General features: G+C 38.9%; 2 protein-coding genes across 5 annotated transcripts in view; both read left to right on the forward strand.

The window, feature by feature from the left end:
• LOC127809555 (E3 ubiquitin-protein ligase UPL6) overlaps nucleotides 1–20,872 on the forward strand; it is a 117,718-nt gene that overhangs the window by 75,628 nt on the left and 21,218 nt on the right. For all 4 annotated transcript variants that reach the window (XM_052348426.1, XM_052348424.1, XM_052348425.1 and 1 more), the window contains 6 exons: nucleotides 10,022–10,120; nucleotides 11,102–11,169; nucleotides 14,828–14,894; nucleotides 15,475–15,645; nucleotides 15,727–15,816; nucleotides 17,528–17,608. In XM_052348426.1, coding sequence (XP_052204386.1) covers nucleotides 10,022–10,120; nucleotides 11,102–11,169; nucleotides 14,828–14,894; nucleotides 15,475–15,645; nucleotides 15,727–15,816; nucleotides 17,528–17,608 — 576 coding nt within the window. The remainder of the gene's footprint in view (nucleotides 1–10,021; nucleotides 10,121–11,101; nucleotides 11,170–14,827; nucleotides 14,895–15,474; nucleotides 15,646–15,726; nucleotides 15,817–17,527; nucleotides 17,609–20,872) is intronic.
• Nucleotides 1,677–5,849, forward strand: LOC127809557 (uncharacterized). Its single transcript, XM_052348428.1, has 2 exons — nucleotides 1,677–5,477; nucleotides 5,807–5,849. Exons 1-2 carry the CDS (start codon nucleotides 4,841–4,843, stop codon nucleotides 5,839–5,841), a joined length of 672 nt encoding a protein of 223 aa, XP_052204388.1. The 5' UTR covers nucleotides 1,677–4,840; the 3' UTR covers nucleotides 5,842–5,849.

A 20,872-nucleotide genomic window follows, 5' to 3' on the forward strand; every position in this document is an offset into this window, starting at 1 on the left:
CTGGGGCTAGGTTCCTCAATCTCGACAAGAATCATGGCTTCGGACCCGTAAGTGAGTCGAAAAGAGGTTTCCTTAGTCGAGATTTGAGTGGTGGTGCAGTATGACCACAAGACTATGGGGAGTTCGTCTAGCCAGGCTCCTTTTGTGCCGCCGAGTCGTCTCTTTAGTCCTGCCAGTATGGCCTTGTTGGCGGCCTCAGCTTGGCCATTGGTTTGGGGGTGCTCAACCAAGGTAAAGACCTGGCGGATACCGAGTTCTTGGCAGAAGTCTTGGAGTCTGCCGTTGGTGAATTGAGTGTCGTTGTCCGAGCTTAGTACCCCAGGGAGACCATATCGACAAACGATATTCTTCTAGATGAATTTTCGGATTCTTTCAGCTATGATTGTAGCCAGGGGCTCGGCCTCGATCCATTTTGTGAAGTAATCGATGGCCACTACCATAAATTTAAGTTGTCTTGCTGCAGCTGGAAAGGGTCTGAGGATGACTATCTCCCATTTATAAAATGCCCAAGGGCTGCCGAGGTTGTGGAGTTCTTCCGGGAGGGAATGATGCGTGTTTGCAAACTTTTGGCACTTGTCACAACGTTTCACATAGGCTAGACAGTCGTTTCGCATTGTTGGCTAATAGTATTCGGCTCTCAATATTTTCGCTGCCAGGGATCGCCCGCCGAGGTGGCCTCAACATACTCCCTCATGTATCTCAGTCATGATGCAGATGAACTGGTCGAGATTGACACATTTGAGAAGTGGCACGGAGTAACCCCTTCGGTACAGCTGGTTCTCGAGTAGGGTGAAGTAGCAAGCTACTCTTCTGAGTCTCTTGGCCTCTTCGACGTCTGCGGTGAGCATCCTGTGCTGCAGGAATCAGATGATAGGGGTTCCCCAAAATTCGGGGGCTACTTCTATTGTTTGTATGTCGGGAAGGTTGACGGTGGGCACATCCAGGGCCTCCTGTATGACTGACTGGTTGTTTCTGGGTTTCTTGGTGCTGGCAAGCTTTGAGAGTTGATCTGCTCGTGCGTTTTGTTCCTTGGGGATATACTCAATTTGTAAATAGTCGAAAGATTCAGCCAGGGTTCTAACCTTGTGGAGGTACTGCCCAAGCTGTGGTTCTTTTGTCTAGAATTCGCCCTTGACTTGGTTGGTTACTAGCTGGGAGTCGCTTTTAGCGATTAACCGGGATGCTTTGATTTCCTTTGCTAGACTTAAACTGGTTATGAGGGCCTCATATTCTGCTTGGTTGTTGGTTGCCTTGAAATTGAAGCGGAGTGATTGTTCGAGAATCAGAATGCTGGGTCCTTCTAGGATGACCCCAACCTCGCCTCCTTTTATGTTATCCATCGACAAATAGTGTCTAGGGGTTGGGCTCCGAGCTTTGCCCATGGGAGAGAGTTCGGCACATAAATCGGAGAGTACCTGAGATTTGATGTGCTTTCGTGGCTGGTATTGTATGCCAAATTCGGAAAGCTTGACTGACCATGCGATCATTCTTCCCAAAAGCTCCAGCTTTTGGAGTATTTGTTGGATCGATTGATCAATCTGGACCGTGATTTGATGGCTTTGGAAATATGGCCTGAGCTTTCGGGCCGCCGTCACTAGTGCTAGCGCTAGCTTTTTGATCTTTTGGTATTGTAGTTCAACTCCTTGAAAAGTTTTGCTGATGAAGTATACTGGCTACTGTGTTTTGCCTTCCTCCCTGACTAGTACCGCACTGAGAGCGTTAGCAGTGACGGAGAGGAAGAGTGAGAGTTTCTCTCCAGGCTTTGGTCTCGAAAGGATGGGGGGGGGGGGGGCTGCCAGGAAGGCTTTTAGTTCTTGAAAAGCAGTTTCGCATTCTTTTGTCCACTGGAACTCGACTGACTTTTTTAGGTATTGGAAGAAGGGCTTTTCTCGGTTGGCCGACCGACTTCGAAAGGAAGCGGGACAAAGCTGTTATTCGGCTTGTTAGCTGCTGGACCTCCTTCAGGCTGGCAGGACTACGCATTGCGAGGATGGCTTCAATTCCTCGGCTGGTTAGCATGAATCCCAGAAACTTACCGGCTTGCACCCCGAAGGCACATTTGTCAGGGTTAAGCCTCATGCTATGCTGCTGGAATTGTGCGAAGATTTCGGTTAGGTCCGAGCAGTGGTCCTGTTCTTCTGAAGCCTTGGCTACCATGTCATCTACATAGACTTCGATGTTTTGGCCAATTTACTTAGCGAAAACTTTATTCATCAGTCGTTGGTATGTTGCGCCTGCATTTTTTAGCCCGAATGGCTTGACTTGATAACAAAAGTTAGCATTCTCCGTGATGAATGCTATTTTTCTTCATCTTCAGGGTGCATCCGGATCCAAGGAATTAATAACTTTTGTGTTTTTAGTAATTTTCTTTTGAGTTCAGTATTATGTTCACTAGGAAAATTTTAGTTTTGATTTTCTGGTTCTCTAAATTTCATTCCTGTTTCCAGTTTTCAAAACTCTTTTGAGTCTGGTTATGAGTTTTGTTTGTAGTTTGTTCTTGTTTTGCATATTGTTCATGAAATCCTCTTTTATGTAATCTGAGCTGGTTTTGAGTTTGGTTCATAGTTGTTCTTGTTCTGCGTATAGTTCATTTGTTGGTGAATCATTAATCTGAACCCTGTTTGGCTAAACTATTGGGTATAACAATATTTATAAGGTTTAAGAATGTGGATATGGGTTTGAATAGGGCCAACTGGAGAAAACACTTTCACCTTGTGGCCTTGAATAGTCGGTACAAGGCTTGTTGAGTTTAGTTGACTTGAGAAGATTTGGAATGTCTATTCAAGTCTTTTGAACTTTTGTAAATGGGTCTGCATTTTATAAAAGGAGATTAAATATTTAGGAATGGGAAGACTTTGGATTCAGGCATGATTTTTTTTCACTAGGGATTAGAGTGACTTTCGAAAGTGAGATTTAATAATGATCCACAAACTCTGTCCACACTTGCAAGCATACTAGCCAAGTGGTAAAACTGTACGACTTAATTTGTGCATTATCCAGTCAAGTTTTCAGATTTTTAAGTTCATATTAGTGGGTACATTTTGTAGAAACTAGTCATACATTTTCCGACTTTGAGAAAATGTGAGATTTGGTGATTGAATCCCATTTTAATGAAAATCGTGTGCCTAGATCCTAATTTCTAGACTTCCCATTTGTTCTTATGTTTTCTTATACTTTCAGATGACTTCGGATACCACTTATGGTATACATCATTGGATATTCTTGTTAGCATAGTTAAGGCGGTCATTCCCTGTGCAAAGTCTGAGTTGGTTTGTGATATGAGCTGGGGAATTGACAACATTTACTGTTTTGTGTGAGAGCAATTTGAAAGGAATAACATAGTTGATATAATAGAACTTCTGCGTGTATACTGCAGAGTTTATGATATAATAGAGATGGTCTAATCAATATCTGAAATATAAGAAACTAATATCTCCTCAATATTTCAAGTTGAGGAGGCATATTTTCTAGGGTTTTGGATGTTAAAACCGAGTACTAATATGGCCCAAGAATCACTCAATAATCTCACCAAAACCAATCACAGCACAAGGATAAAGATAGAAAGTAAGTAATCAAACAGAATTAAAAGAGGAATAAGAAAGCAAACCACAATGCAGCACACCCGATTTACCCTGGTTCATGCCATAGAAATGGCACTACATCCAGCACTACAAGAAGATAACAATCCACTAAGAACTTAGGAAATCAGTACAAGAATCCCTCTCACTCGCCTTCTCTTATCTCTCGAATACAATCCTCACATGAAGACTTCAAGAACTATTCTATCACAACTCTTTCTCTTCTCACTATACTCGAACACAAGAGAATGAAATGAAAAATATGATTGATGATCTAATCTGGCCTCCGCACCCTTCTATTTATAAGCTAGAGAAGCGGATCTTCCTAGGGGAAATAACTTGTTAGCATTCAGAGAATTCAATGTAATATGAGTTTTCTAAAATTGGTTTAGAGAATCTTGCCTAAACCAATCTTAGGAAACTCTTCTAAATATACAACTGCTATCCTTTCCTATTGTATAGTTTCCTATTGTGTATAGATCTATAGTTTCCTGTTGCATAGATTGATTGCTTTCCTTTTATGTAAATATCTCTTAGATTGATTGCTTTCCTTTTTATGTAACACCTCTTCTATAAAAGAAGAGCCCATGTAATTAGATTGATGAGATTAATAGAAACATAATTTTTATTCCATTGTTTACATGGTATCAGAGCCATCACAGCCCTACAAACCCTAGTGCCTTCATTGCACCTTTCAGCACTGCAGTACCTTCTGAAACCCTTCCTACATCACACACATTCTTCCTGTCTTGCTGCCAGCCTTCTCGCATTTTATTTAAGTTCTCTGCAGCATGTCTAAACTATCTGAAGCAGTGATAACCAGAGAAACCTCACCAGCAGTAGATGAAGTTCAAGCAGCAATCCCAGAAGCTGGGCATGGAGCAGCAGCAGGGGAGTTGCCCAATTTCCACCTATCCTATCGACTAGATGGGAGAAATTACCTGCAGTGGGCTCAATTGGTAAGGACATTTCTTAAAGGAAGGGGTAACATCGATCATCTCACTGCCTCTCCTCCAAGGGCAACCGATCCTATGTACCCAAAATGGGATATTGAGGATTCCTTAATAATGTCCTGGCTGTGGAATGCTATGCTTCCAGAGGTAAGTAAGAATTACATGTTTTTGGGTACTGCTAGGGAGATTTGGGAAGTTGTGAAGCGAACTTACTCTAAAATTTAGGATGCATCAGTCATCTATGAAGTGAAAACTAAAATTAATGGTTCTAAACAAGGGGGGTTGTCTGTCACCGAGTATTATAATCATATGAATGGTCTTTGGCTTGAATTAGACCACTACCAGAATATAAAGATGATTTGCAGCATGGATGCTGCAACCCTTAACCAAATAGTCGAACGGGATAGGATTTTTGAGTTTTTGGCTGGCCTTAACCTCGAATTTGATCGAGTAAGGGTGCAGCTACTTGGTCGGGAAAAACTTCCCTCTCTTAATGAGGTATTTGCTGTGGTAAGAAGTGAAGAAAATAGGAGGCAGGTGATGCTAAGGGAATCTGCCACTGACGGATCAGCAATGGCAGTGAACAAAGGAGAGGGGACACGGCCTAGATCTGGGCGAATAGAGGCTCAAACTCAAGCCAATGGAAGAGAGGGACTATGGTGCACTTATTGTAAGAAACCCAGGCATACCAGTGACACATGTTTCAAGCTTCATGGCAAAGAGGCTATCCTAAATAGGAGTGGAGGAGGATTCAAGAATCTGGTTGCAAGAAATCAGGTTTATCTATCACACAATGAGCAAGAGGAGGACCAGCCGGGAGTGAAAGCTGAGGCTGACAGCAGCTCAAATCTCACTCCATGTAATGCTGAAGAGATCAACAAGCTGAAGTCCTTCCTCAAATCAATGCAAGATGGATCCTGCTCTCTAACACAGTTGGAAATCCCAGGTAAATGCACTCATTCTGCATTCTGTTCTACCTTAAAAACTAATCGGAATGATGTTTGGATCTTGGATTCGGGAGCAACAGACCATATGACACCTAACCCCTATGTATTTTCCACCTATCAACCTCTCAAGACCACCAAAATGATCACAATTGCTAATGGCACAGCAGTTCCTATTGCTGGCCATGGCAGTTTGGATCTTGGCCCTAATCTCTCCATCAAACCAGTCCTTCATGTTCCACACTTATCAGCTAATCTGCTGTCCATTCATCAACTCACTAAAACCTTAAATTGCCAAGCTGTTTTTTCACCTAATATGTGTGAGTTTCAGGCACTAAAGACAGGGACGAGGATTGGTGTTGCTAAAGAAAAAGGTGGGTTGTACTGCTTTGTAGGGAAGGTTTCTTATCCATCTAGAAACCAGCCACCGATTGCTTGTTCCTCTCAAACTACAGCAGATCATCATAATATATGGCTGCATCATTACCGCCTTGGTCACCCTCCATTTGCTCTATTAAAAGTTATGTTTCCTACTTTATTTCATTATATTGATCCCAATATCTTTCATTGTGATGTATGCATTCTTTTCAAACAGCATCGTGTTCCTTATCCCATGAGTAATAAAATCAGTTCTAAACCCTTTGCTCTAATTTATTCTGATCTATGGGGGCCTTGTAAAATTCCTAATTACTCTGGGGCTCGGTGGTTTATCTCCTTCATTGATGATTGTACTCGAATGACATGGGTGTTTTTGCTAAAAGATAAGGCTGCCATAGGAACAGTGTTGCCAAATTTTTGTAAGATGATTACTACTCAATTTGGAACACCTATACAGAAACTTAGAACTGATAATGCCCGAGAGAGTTTTAATCACCACATACATCAGTTTTTCCAACAAGAAGGAATTGTCCATGAATCTTCCTGTATAGATACTCCACAACAAAATGGAGTAGCTGAGAGGAAGATGAGACATCTCCTTAATGTGGCTCGTACTCTTCTTCACCATCATAGAGTTCCTAAAAGTTTTTGGGGAGAGGCTGTCCTCACTACTGCCTTTCTTTTTAATCGAGTACCCACAAAGCTCCTTCACCAACAAAGCCCTCTTGCTTGTCTAACTACTCATTTTCTAGATTTTAATGTGCATAATCCTCTTCCTCTTAGAGTTTTTGGGTGTGTATCCTTTGTTCACATATCCAAACAACATCGAGATAAGTTGGATCCAAGGGCACTTAAGTGTGTTTTCCTAGGGTATTCTCCTACCCAAAAAGGATGTAAGTGTTATCATCCTTCTACTCACAAGTTGTATGTCTCTAAAGATGTTACCTTTGTTGAGTCCCTTTCTTTTTTTGGTACCTCTCTACCTGGTCCCCAGGGGGAGAGACTTTCCTATGGAGACTACAGCTTCGATGAAAGCTTTGATGATACTCTCTTGTTTGCCTCTCAGCATACACCTCACTCCAGTTCTAATTCTCTTGACCACACCAGCCCTACTACCGCTCAAACAACTCAACCATCACCAACCCGACCTTCTCATCCTCTCATTAGTCTGTCCCCTGGCAGTCACAAAGAAGTGCATGATCAGGCTGAGTTGGGTGAACAAGCGGCCATGAAACGGCTGCCCTCTCCAGTTCGGTACAAGGGGTCTCCTTACATCTACAAGTGAAGGAGCCTATCCAAGACACACATCATACACCATCCTCAGATTCTGGTCTAGGTATGAATCTCACGTAAGATACTTTTTCTTCTGATGGCCCTATCTTTGATGATTTAGACCTACCTATTGCAGTTAGAAAAGGGGTTAGGAGTTGTACACAACATCCCTTAACCAATTTTCTTTCCTATCATCGTCTCTCCCAAAGGCATAAGAGTTTCCTAGTTTCCTTGGATTCAATTATCATTCTTAAGTCAGTAAATGAGGCTTTACAGGATCAGAACTGGAAACAAGCTATGTTGGAGGAAATGAGTTCCCTAAAAAAGAACCATACATGGGATCTTGTGTCCAGACCTAAGGGGATCAATCCAGTGGGGTGTAGATGGATTCTTAATGTAAAATACAAGGCTGATGGCACCCTGGAGAGATATAAGGCCAGGCTGGTAGCTAAGGGATACACACAATCTTATGGAGTCGATTATCTTGAGACATTTGCTCCAATTGCAAAAATGACCACGGTACGTATTCTCCTCTCATTGGCAGCCTATTTTGGATGGAACCTACAACAGCTAGATGTAAAAAATGCATTCCTCCATGGGGATTTGGAGGAGGACATATATATGGAATTGCCACCAGGGTTCCAAGAAGAGCATGAAGAGAAGGTATGTCAGCTCAAGAAAGCTCTATATGGGCTTAAGCAGTTTCCTAGGGCTTGGTTTGGATGATTTTCCAAAGCTATAAAAGTTTTCGGGTATAACCAAAGTAGGGGAGACCGCACTCTCTTCATAAAACACTCTAAAGAAGGTAAAGTGACAGTTCTATTAGTATATGTAGATGATATGATTGTCACAGGCAATGATAAGGAGTAGCAAGAAAAACTCAAGGAAAGGCTGTCCACGGAATTCGAGATCAAAGACTTGGGGGTTCTCAAGTATTTTCTGGGAATTAAAGTTGCCTATTCTAAAGCTGGGATCTTCTTTTCTCGAAGGAAGTATGTGCTGGACTTGTTGGCAGAAACAGGGTTAACAGGTGGAAAAGGGTCTAAAATCACTATTGAACCTAACAGTAGGTTGTGGAACAACCCTAGTAGCCAACCAGTGGACAAAGGAAGGTATCAAAGACTTGTTGGAAGGCTGATTTATCTCTCCCACACAAGGCCTGACATCGCTTTTGCAGTTAGCCTTGTGAGCCAGTTCATACATAGCCCAACTGAGGATCATATGCTTGCTGTAAGAAAAATTCTAAGTTACCTCAAGTCGTCCACTCCAGGCAAGGGAATTCTATTTAAAGCAGGGAATGAGCTGGACATCAAGGGTTTCTTAGATGTTGACTATGCTGGGTCTATCACATATAGGCGGTCAACAAGTGGTTATTGTGTTTATCTAGGCGGGAACTTGGTGTCATGGAAGAGTAAGAAGCAAAGTGTTGTAGCAAGATCAAGTGCAGAAGCGGAATTTAGGGCTATGGCCCTTTGCCTATGTGAAGTTTTGTGGCTTAGAATTATCCTTGAAGACCTGAAGATTCAAGCCCAAGGACCAATTAGCCTTTGGTGTGATAATCAATTAGCAATTAGCATAGCCCATAATCCTGTCCAACATGACAGGACTAAACATGTTGAGATAGACCGACATTTTATCAAGGAAAAATTGGAAGCCGGCCTAATTCATTTACCCTGTGTGCCATCCGAAGAACAAGTTGCGGATATCCTAACCAAAGGGCTACCAACGAAGCGGTTTGAAGACTTGGTAAGCAAGTTGGGAATGTGGGATATACATTCTCCACCTTGAGGGGGAGTGTTAGCATTCAAAGAATTCAATGTGATATGAGTTTCCTAAAATTGGTTTAGAGAATCTTGCCTAAACCAATCTTAGGAAACTTTTCTAAATATACAGTTGCTATCATTTCCTATTGTATAGTTTCCTGTTGTGCATAGATCTATAGTTTCCTATTACATAGATTGATTGCTTTCCTTTTTATGTAACACCTCTTCTATAAAAGAAGAGCCCATGTAATTAGATTGATGAGATTAATAGAAACAGAATTTTTATTCCATTGTTTACATAACCGACTGTTACAAAGTCTAAACTACCCCTATTAATTACAGTTTATTACATTTAAGTCCTGCAATCTAACTGCCACTCGATCATCTTTATTTTCTCTCTGATTTCTTCTAGACTTCCAGCACAACAACTCGGGCAAAACATCAACATTGGAAAATTTATATGTTTTTGTCTGATATTGTGAATGACCATGTGGCAACTATTTGAGTAATCCACATGGTGCATCAGTTATACTGGTTTGTGTGATGGTGTAAGTTCAGGTTTGGCAGGACTACTTAATGTAGATGATCTAGAGACTAGATTTTGCACCTTATCTATCTCGTCCTGCTAGGTTTATTAATTTTATTTCTGTTTTCATGCACATTATTATTATATCCCATCCAAGCAGTTGAGTTGCAAAGAAGATTTCATATGCTAGTGTATGAAATGTTAGTAATTTAATGGTAATTTATTGAGAGAAAAAGACAGAATGGAGTTAAGTTATTCCTGCATTTGGAATATTGTAATTTGTATGATAATCCCTGCCCTAGTTTCCATTGGATCAAGACACAATCGGTGAATAATAATGGTTCAGGATTTTCTCAAAGCCGTTTGAGCATGAAGCCAGGATGGTTTTCCGTTATTCTTCAGAATTGGGAGTTAATTGGTGAAGGACAAATATCAACTTGTTGTAGTTATTTCCTGCCTGTCTTTTCGTTACTCTAAACTCCTGTGATCCAGTTGAGCAAACAATATGCTTTTATTTGCGAAGCATCACTGCTCCTTATAATAGTTTACCATGCTTTTATCTTCCTCTTTTTTTTTTTAATTAAATAATATTAGACTGATAATCCAGGAAACAGCAGATCACCTACTGTACCCCAATCCTGGATCAGGAATGATACATGAACTGCATCTCCAGTATTTTCACTTTCTTGGAGCTGTTCTTGCAAAGGTATTGCCTTTCTATCTGCCTTAGATTTGGCCTGTAGCATTGCAATAATTAAAAACCAAGTGCATACATTATTGACATTTTGGATGATGTAAGTTGGTAAGGTCATAGACGGTAGACATTAACATGACATGCACAAGGTGATAAACACGTACCACTAGTCTTTGATTATCTAGCTACATAAAACTGATGAGTTTCAACTGGCATTTTTCTTTTCAGAATTATGTTTTCTTTTTCCCCTATAGCCTGAGTGTATTATGTTTCTGTAATTTAAGTTAAGAAAAACATTTGAACTGTTTTTTTTATTACCTTTTTTGTGGCCAATACTGCCAGAGGGCACCTCTATAGCTTCAAATGTTATCTGCTGTAACTAGGTGATGAAGTAGTTGCATTCTATGTTTGTCTTTCAGTATTAATTTATTCATGTATAGGAATTGATCTTATCTAGGCAGAATGGCACTCCAAAATTTTAGTAATCAACTGCACATGGTTGGGTCTATGTCGTAAGGAGTTGAGTTTAGTTAATAGGTAGCCCCTTCCTCCACTCGGTGGATATAACTGCAGTTACTTATTCAACTCTTTTTTTTAATTGGTTGCCAAGATTCATTGCTCCTGTTGCACTATTTTTAATGTAACCATTCAAACTTCATTTCTTTTCTTTTGTACTTATCTGGTTCTCCAACCAAACATTCTTCCCTCTATCATGATACCGCCTGATTCTACTATTCTGTATTATACCATTTTGCTTCTACCATCATATGTTTTATTTTTCCTTACTATTAGCTTTCAGACAGAGTAGGTCATTTCTATACCTTGCTATATGATTGCTGATTTGTTCTTCACGGATCCTTTACCCTTGAAATTTCTGTATAACTAGTTTATTCAGCAATTCAATTGTTAACATTATAGCTGAATTGTTATCTGTGGTAACTAAATTGTGTCTTGTCTGGTGCTTCATGTTGTCTCTCTTTGTTATTATTGCAGACAATGTTTGAAGGGATCCTTGTTGATATACCATTTGCCACTTTCTTCTTGAGCAAACTAAAGCAGAAGTAAGGTTTCAGATGGTTTCCTTGGCTTATCACTTTTAATATGTTCCTTCTTTATTAGTTGTTGATCCCATTTATGGATTTCTATCTTCTTAATATTTGAAGATATTTTATTTCACCTGTGTGTGTCTCATTTGCATGTCATCTAGATGGGGAATTATTGAAATCTGGATCTCTACTGTAAGTCAAACCAAGGGATAGTTTGAACCCCGGGGGGGGGTGCTGATTTTAGATCACAAACTAAAAATCTACCTATTTATGTGTATATATATAATAATTTCAAGTTGAATCACTCTTTCGTTTGATTTCATTTGCTTTTTGAATTTTATCATTCAAGAGTTTTCTACCAATGCTAAAAATGTTTCCAATTCTTAACAGAGGTCTCGAAAGAGGTTACTTGGAGCACCATGGGTCCTTACCCAAATGTGCTAGCCAAAGGCAGCTTATAGGTTCATGGGACCAAGTAATATATCTAAGCTTCCACAGTAGACTACTGATGTGGGATTGGTTTGTGAAATTCTTCGAATCAATAAGGGAGAGCGTTGTGAATACCTCTCCAGGATATTAATATAACTGTTGTGAAGACAAGTAATATAACCAAAATGTTGCTTGTTTAAACTATTTGATCACTATTGCCAAGCTCATTAATGGGCTAAAAATGTTTATTGTGCTCCCACAATTTTCACAACCTCAGTGTAACTTCACCTCTTTAATATTGGCTTGCATTACACAACAACAGTGACAAATTATCATACTTTGTGTAGAAACTATAATAATTTTTGGACCATGCTATAGGTACTCTATGGGCTACACCATGGGCTACACAATGCATCATAAATGATAAAAATACCCCTCGCGTCTAACTGTCTCGTGCTGGCTCACTCCATTGGGTGGGGGGTATTTTAGTCATGCGCTTCACTGCCTCACTTCATCACCTTAGGTGAGGGGTATTTTGGACATTTTAGTTACATTATGTAGCTCATGGTATAACCTATGGAGTACCAATAGCATTTTCCACAATTTTTTATATATATTTTTACATCACCCTTTATCTATATGAGAAGAATTAGAAAATAGGAAAGAATAAAATAGAAAACTATAAAATAGGGACAAATCTGTACAATAGTTGAGCCATAATTATAGGAATAATCCCACAATCATGGGAAGCAAGATGGGGTGGATTGATTGATTGATATGTGTGGTAAAGAGAGAGAAACAATGTTGAACAAGATAGAAAAGAGAGAAAACCCTTTTTAGGAGTAGAACTCTATGTTTGGTTTAGACTTCTTCCATTGAAATTTATAGTAAGTTGGATAATAATTAAGGCTAAAATTAAGGCTTAAATGATAGTTAATTACATCTAATCACGTGCTAATTGATTGCTAATTACATGTTAATTGACAACTAATCCAACAGTGGCAAATCTTTCTTCCTTGATTTATGGCAAATCTTCTTGATTTTTCTACCTTGATTCATGACAATATTATTTTCGACACTCCCCCTCAAGCTAGAGAGTATATATTGACTATTCTCAACTTGCATATAATCTACTAAAATCTTGTAGGTGGAAGACCTTTAGTTAGAATATCTACTAATTAGTTTTCTGTTGGCATGCAAGAAGTGGTTATTAAGCCACTATCCAATTTTTCTTTGATGAAGTGTCTATCTATCTCTATACGTTTGGTATGCTCATACTAAACTGAATTGTGTGAAATACTAATAGCAGATTTATTGCCACAATACAATTTCATTGTCCTTTTTGGGCTGATCTTGAGATCATTTAAAATAATTCTTAGCCATAGAAGTTCACACTCCATGAGCCATAGCTCTAAATTTTGTCTCAGCACTTGATCTAGCAACCACAGAAAGAGTCAAAAGGTAATAAATGTTTGTAGAACCAATTTCGCACAAAAGACATGGAAAGAGATATATTTAAGATGGCTAAACCTAGAGAAACAAAAAAACAAGATATTTGATCAACCCTGTAATTGTCCCTGAATTCACCTCCGTTGTCTGTAGAGGATTATAATTTGTCTTAGGCTATACCTTGTTTTTTTGGGGAAAATAGCCTCTAATGTCAGCTCTTGTAACCTAGCTTTCTCAGTTGCCTGCCTCACCATGGCAGGCATCATCATTTTCACAATCGATCTAAGCTCATCCTTCAAGCCACTAACAAAGTTCGACACAAAAGTACTGCTCAGTCAAGGCTGGTTGAGCTCACTTCAAAGCTCTCAATACTGAGTCACCGTCCCTACTTGTTTCAACAGCTTGAATTTCTCAATTACATCAGACATATTCCTCTCCCCAAACCATTCACACAACTCCTCCGCAAATTCATTCCACCTTGCTTCCATCTCCTTAGTTTTTATCCACCCTTGGTACTAGGAATCGACCATATTGTTAAGATAGGTTGTTGCCAGGGTTACTTTCTGCACTTCCATCACATTATATAATTGGAAGAACTGCTCACATCTATGGATCCACCACCTAGGCTTGGATCCATCGAATAGGGTTATCTCCAAACAGGGCATCGAGGCATGATTAGTAGTTTGGGGAGTTATTCCTCTTACCTGTACTCCTGTATCCTTTTCTGATAGTTCATTCGTCTCCACCATTCTCGTAGGCTGCGGTAGAATTCCTTGGTCGGAATGACCTGGATCTGTGACTGATTGGGACGAGAATTCAGGCGGTAACCTGAATTGTGGTAGGGAGGATAGCACGTTGAACATACTATTGATCCTTTTCTCATACTGTTCAATTGTCTCTCGATGTTTTTCCAATTCATGCTGCATTCCTTCCCTTGATGCAACCAGATCTTCCCTTCCCTGAGTAACTGCTTCATGCGTGAGTCATCGCAAACTCCAATGCTTCCATCCTTGTTTCCAACTGCTTCAAACGAGTTCCTTTTGCCATTGCATCGACACCGATGTACTCCTTCGCCTGATCACCTCCTTCGCCATCGAGGATGACTGGCTCTGATACCATAATGATAAGTCTCGGATTTGAGACTTGTGCAGCTCTGGAAGACTGGAATATTTTGTAGTCATAGGAGAAATTTGAATGGAGAGAGGGAGTTTGAAAGGAGGGAGAATTTAGAGAGAGAGAAAGGAGGGAAAGAGATTTTGGAGGGAAAGGATTATGTATTATCTCATACTTAATTCCCATCCTCATACATCTGGTTCCCTTTCATAGGCATCTCTTTGGTTGTAACTCCCTTAACTGAAAGAGTACATGCTGTCTAAGCTATAATTACTAGGTACAACAACTTCTTATTTACTAGCATTAACACTAGTTACAATTATACCTCTGGCATTCCCTTGGAGTCATTACAACATCTTAGTAACTTTGAATTTCCAAAATTAGTTTTTTGAAGTGTTTTAGAAAAGAAAGAGGTTTGCATTTTTTATATATAAGTTGTTATTAAGGACATGTATCATCAAACAGAAACATGCGTTCGGATCAGGGAAGGAGATACTAGACTTTTTCAGTTATAACCGGATTACATTAAGGATCTACACTTTGCCCTTGCATCTTTGTTCTTGGATTGATTTTTAGTCTGACCACTTGTTATTTCCTTTTATCTTCTGCCAGATATGATTTGTCTTAGCTTCTTTGTACATTCTCTATCTGATTATGGTGCATTTATAATTTTGTTGTACAGGTACAACTATTTGAATGACTTGCCTTCCTTGGATCCTGAGTTATATCGCCACCTTATTTTCTTGAAGGTGATCCTTCCCCCTATCATTTATCATTTCCAGAGCTTCTAGTGAAAACTTAGGCTTTGAGCCTTCAATTGTTTGACAAAGAGGAAGCCAAGAAATCAATATTTAAACATTGTTACTGCATTGCCACAAGAAGTTTGTCCCTGAATTTTAATACATCAGTGCATGTTATTGTCAAACAAAAAATTCTTAGGAACATTTATAAATGCATATGGAAGTGAAGTCTCAACTCTAAGTTGCATTGTCCTACGGTATAATCATCAGAACAAGTGGAGCTGCCTGCAGAAACGGTAATATAAGGTCTGGATTGATGTCAGATTTTGAGGCCTAGTGAAACGATACCCTGTAGTTTTACAAAGGAATCCCCCCCCCCCCCCCACACACAACACCCCCCCCCCTCCGGCCCTCCTTCCCTAACTAGTGTACTTGTTAACATAAACATCATAAATTTAGTCACATGTAAAAAGATTTGCTTGTACTCTTTTGTGATAAACATTATCCCTGTTTTGTTGTTTTGTTTGTGTGTGCATAATTTTGAGCTATTTACTCATTATTTTAATAGTTTCTTTTGTTTGACGTGCAGCATTACGGAGGTGATATTTCAGAGTTGGAATTATTCTTTGTTATTGTAAATAACGAATATGGAGAGCAAATGGAAGAAGAGCTGCTTCCGGGAGGGAAAAATGTACGAGTTACTAATGAGAATGTCATTACATTTATTCATCTTGTAGCCAACCATCGTTTGAATTTCCAGGTATCGCTGGTTTTATCCTCTTATTTATTGTTGCTGTAAACTTTCTCTTTCATAATTATGATGTCAAAACATCCTTTTCAGATACGACAACAGAGTTCCCATTTTCTGAGGGGATTTCAGCAACTTATACAGAAAGATTGGATTAACATGTTTAATGAACATGAACTTCAGGTATCCTGATTATATATTGAATGATATTTTAGACCATTGACATGAATATTTCTCTCTCCTTGGAAACAGACAGCTATAAAATTTATAAAAAGAAGTGTAAGTTACTAATTATTTTCTGCTCTCTGCTAATAAGAAATGAATTGTAAACATCATCAATATGGGATTGAAAATCAATCAATATTATCCATTTAAAATTGCAACCATCAGTGAAATTTTTACAATCAATGACATTACCAAGATGTCAAAGACACAATACTGTTGATATGGCAATCGCTTGCCTACATCTTCCATTCTTTATGTGCTTTCTTTGTGCACAACTTATGACGTGGCTACCTATCGTCATTGTGGTCTGTTATGATAGAATGAAATAGTTGTAGGGGCTTAAAGTGGAGAAATGTGTTCAACATTTATGTGATGATAACATTATCTTAAGGCTAAAAGAAAAGTTTTATCGCATATCAATTGGACTTTATTTGTTGTATGATTCAAAATGTTAGGTAGTTAAGTACCAACACATCCAAAATGAGTATAGTTGATGTGTTGTTATATAAGAAAAAACATTATTATAAACAAGATTATCCATAATAAGATTGGGGTGACGCTTTATTGGAGATAAGATGCACAAGACACAATTAAGAAAGTTTGAATGTGTGAGAAGAAGACCAATATATGCACATATGAGGCAAGTGGATGGAGCATAAGAGAATCGAACACAAATCATTGAGATTGGCTGTGATATTTCCAATATATTACCTGTGATATTTCCAACATAAATCATATAGCCTCTAGCATCTAATCTCATGTTCCATTAGAGAATCAAACACATTGAGATTGGCTGCCATTTTGTTAGAGAAAAGTTGCGTTTTGGAGATATTGTCACTGCATTTGTGGGTTCTCATGACTAGTAAGCCAATTTGTTCACTCAGTCACTCGAAGATCCTCGTATGAGCTATATATGCACCAAGTTGGGCATATTCAACATTTATGCTCAAGTTTGAGGGGGAGTGTTAAGATATTATGATTGATATATGTTAGGCAACTGTATATATACTACACCCCTATGTTATAATAACCATATATCTCATATGATGTGTAGAATATATACTTTCCTTTGTGATGGTATTGGTTCATGTATTTAAGTGATGTACATCTTATTCAATATACAATTCTACATTCTCTTATTTTTACAGTTATGCCTTGCCTGTACAATAAGGAAAATAGGTGTACTTTTGAAGATTCTGTGTTGTTACTGTTACTGCCATTGTTAAAAGAGTTGTTTAATTCATAGCACCATCAGTGTGAATGAAATTTTGTGAATATTAATTTTATTGGTGGTTATTTTGGATTCACCTTTACATGAAGATTGTATCATATTGACACCTCTTATAGATACTTAATATAGATGCTATCAAAGATATTGTTTTGTAATACTCTTACACTTCTGCAATGGTGATCTGTATGACTTCTTAATTAGATTATATGGCATGTAAAAGTTTTACTACTTGTGCTGTATTCCTCTGTCTTTTCTTTTTTGTTTTTTTCCGTCTTTCTCATGTACTTGAGTGTATATGTTCAATGAATCGTCTTTTTCATTGATTACAAGTTTTTATTACTTTTCGTGTCTTTTCTTTATTGTAAATAGTCGTGAGAACCCTAATCTGTTCTGTGGAATCTCAATTTCCAGTTTCTTTTGTGGTGTTTCCTTTTCCAGCTTCTGATATCTGGATCAGTTGATGGTTTTGATATTGAGGATCTTCGAGCCCATACTAATTATGCGGGTGGCTACCATAGCGTATGTTCTTTCTACTTACTCAATATTCCTGTTCTTCTTTCAAGAAGACCCCCCCCCCCAAGCCCCTCCTTGGTAATTGGGGGAAACAAACTGTCAGAATGCTATGAGGCATAGACCAGTTCATATTTTTTTGAGTAATTATCATTAACAGTCATAAACTTGGTTTCCCCATCCATTTTGAGGGTTCGTTCAAAAATATATTACCTGACACTACAAATTGGTCTGAAATATCAGTTCATACTTGGGCCAAAGGTCCTGATGGTACTCCACTTGTTTCCAATCTAGTGGAATCTTCAATGTCTGATAAAGTCAATGTTTGCTATCTGGTGGAACTTTCCCTATGTTCTGTCTTCCCTTCAGAAAGAAAATTGTTTCTTCTAGTAGTTTTTGCCGCTGAGGGCAGGCTTTCATGGCAAAGGTAAGTGTGAGAATTTAGATATATATATAGAGAGAGAGACAGATGGTTTGAAGAATATCTCCATATTATTACAAACTAATAGATGGAACACATATATACAACTATCATGACATAAGCCATGATATCATGCTAACTATCTCTATATACAACTCAACACTCCCTCTCAAGCTAGAGGCTAGATATCATATGCACCAAGTTTGTTACAAATATATTCTACCCGAGGGCCTTTTAGAGACTTGGTGAAGACATCTGCAAGTTGATTATTGGAGTTAACAAACTTTGTAACAATAACACCTTCAATCAACTTTTCTCCAATAAAGTAATAGTTAATTTCAATATGCTTGGTCCGTTCATGGAACATTGGATTAGAAGCAATGTGCAAGGTAGCCTAATTATCACAAATAAGCTTCATAAGAGATACTTTACAAAACTTAAGTTCTTGCAAGAGTTGCTTAAGCCAGACGATCTCACAAGTTGCATTAGCCATAGCCTGATATTCTGCCTCTGCACTTGATCTAGCTACTACATTTTGTTTCTTACTTTTTCAAGAAATTAGATTTCCTCCCATAAGAATACAATACCCAGAGGTTGACCTACAATCAGAAGGAGATCCTGCCCAATCCGCATCTGCATAACAACAAATATCTGTGTGTCCCTTATTCTCATGGAGTAGCCCTTTACCTGGTGCTCTTTTGATATATCTTAGAATCCAGATAACAACATCCCAGTGAGAGTCACTTGGAGAATCGAGAAATTGACTGACTACACTTACAGCAAAAGCAATGTCAGGGCGAGTGACAGTGAGATAGTTCAGCTTGCCTGCCAATCTTCAATACCTTTCAAGATCTAAAAAGGGATCCCCCTGTCCCGACAAGAGTTTGATATTCGGGTCCATTGGAGTATCAGCCAATTTGCAATTCACCTTGCTAGTTTCTTTTAAGATGTCAAGGTCATACTTCCTATGAGAAATTGAGATACCATCTCTTGATTGTACAACCTCAATATTCAAGAAATACCAGTGTCTACCTAAGTCTTCGGTTTGAAAGTGCTAATGTAGATGTTCCTTCAGCTGTTGTATGCCAACTTGATCACTCCCTGTGATAACAATGTCATCCACATAAACAATAAGGTAGATGCATAAAGAAGAGGAGTGTCGATAGAAAATTGAATGATCAGCTTCACTCTGGGTGAGACCAAAGGCTTGAACCACAGTGCTAAGCCTTTCGAATCATGCTCGTAGAGATTGTTTGAGATCATAGAGAGACTTCTTGAGTTTGCAGACTATATTGAACTCCCCGTTAGCAACAAAATTAGGTGGTTGCTCCATATAAACCTCCTACAATAGATCACCATGGAGGAAGGCATTTTTAATATCCAATTGATAGAGCAGCCAATGACGCATAGCAGCCATAGAGAGAAATAGGCGAACAAGAGTCATTTTAGTAACAAGAGAGAAGGTATCACTATAATTTAGCACATAGATCTATCTATGTATAGCCTTTGGCAACTAAGCGAGCCTTAAGATGATCCACCTGTCCATCGGGGCCCACTTTTGGAGTGAACACCCACCAGGAACCAACGAGAATCTTTCTTGGTGGTAGAGCCACTAAGTCCTAAGTACCATTTAAGTGTAAGGCTTTAATCTTATCTAACATAACTTGGCACCAACCTGGATGTGACAGGGCTTCATCTGTAATTTTAGGAACAAAAACAGAGAAAAGACTTGAAACAAAGGCACTAAAAGTAGGTGACAGACACTCGTAACACAAAAAATTATAAAGAGGGTGTGGATAACGAGTGGACCGTGTACCTTTGTGGGAAGCAACAGGAAGGCTAGCTGGCGCAGGATCCGTGGCAAGAGGAACCACTGACAGAGAGTCCTATTCTGTAGGAATGTTGGCGCCGACAATAGACTAAGGACAACGATGATATGTAAGAAGTGAAGGATCCGTAGAGTGTGGATCTGGAGATAGTAGTGGGGGGTCCACAAAAGAGGAGACAAACGGACCCGAAGAGGGCAACAAAAGAGAAAAGAAATGAATAGGCAATACCTGGTCATGTCTCTGTAAATCAGGTTGAGCAACCGAGAAGAAAAACTGTTGTTCAAAGAAAGTTACATTAGCATATATAAGATAGTGGTTTAACTCAGGAGAGTAACACTTATAGCCTTTTTTGCAATTGAGAGTAGCCTAGAAAGATACACTTGAGAGATTTGGCAGCAAGTTTATTTTGTCTAGGTGAAAAAGAACCCACAAAATAGATACATCCAAATACACAAAAGGGAACAGAATAAAGTGACTGTGTAGGAAACATAAAAGAATGAGGAATTTGGTCTTGTAACACAGAAGATGGCATGCGATTGATCAAATAACAATCAGGAAGAACAGCATCACCCCAAAATTTGGTGGATGATTGGCATGTAAAAGTAGTGTTTGGGCAATTTCAATGAGATGACGATTTTTACGCTCAGCAACACCAATTTGTTGGGGTGTGTAAGGACAGGAAGATTGATGTAAGTTGCCATTAGCAGTTATGAAAGTAGTAAACTAAGAGGAAAAATACTCAGAGACATTATCACTACAGAAAACAAGTATAGAAATGCCAAACTGTGTTTTTATTTCAACAATAAATGTTTGAAAGACAAAATAATTCGGATTGACTTTTCATGAGAAAAACAAAGTGCAACGGGAAAAGTCATCAATAAAAGTAACAAAGTATGAAAAACCTATAGTAGAGTTGACTCAATTGGGCCCCCATACATCAAAGTGCACAAGCGAAAAAGGAGCCGCAGCATTGTTATGGGCACAACTAGGAAAAGAACTACAAGCGTGTTTACCACACTGAGA

The sequence above is a fragment of the Diospyros lotus genome, chromosome 9 (genome assembly GCF_014633365.1).
Source record: "Diospyros lotus cultivar Yz01 chromosome 9, ASM1463336v1, whole genome shotgun sequence".
Taxonomy (NCBI): domain Eukaryota; kingdom Viridiplantae; phylum Streptophyta; class Magnoliopsida; order Ericales; family Ebenaceae; genus Diospyros; species Diospyros lotus.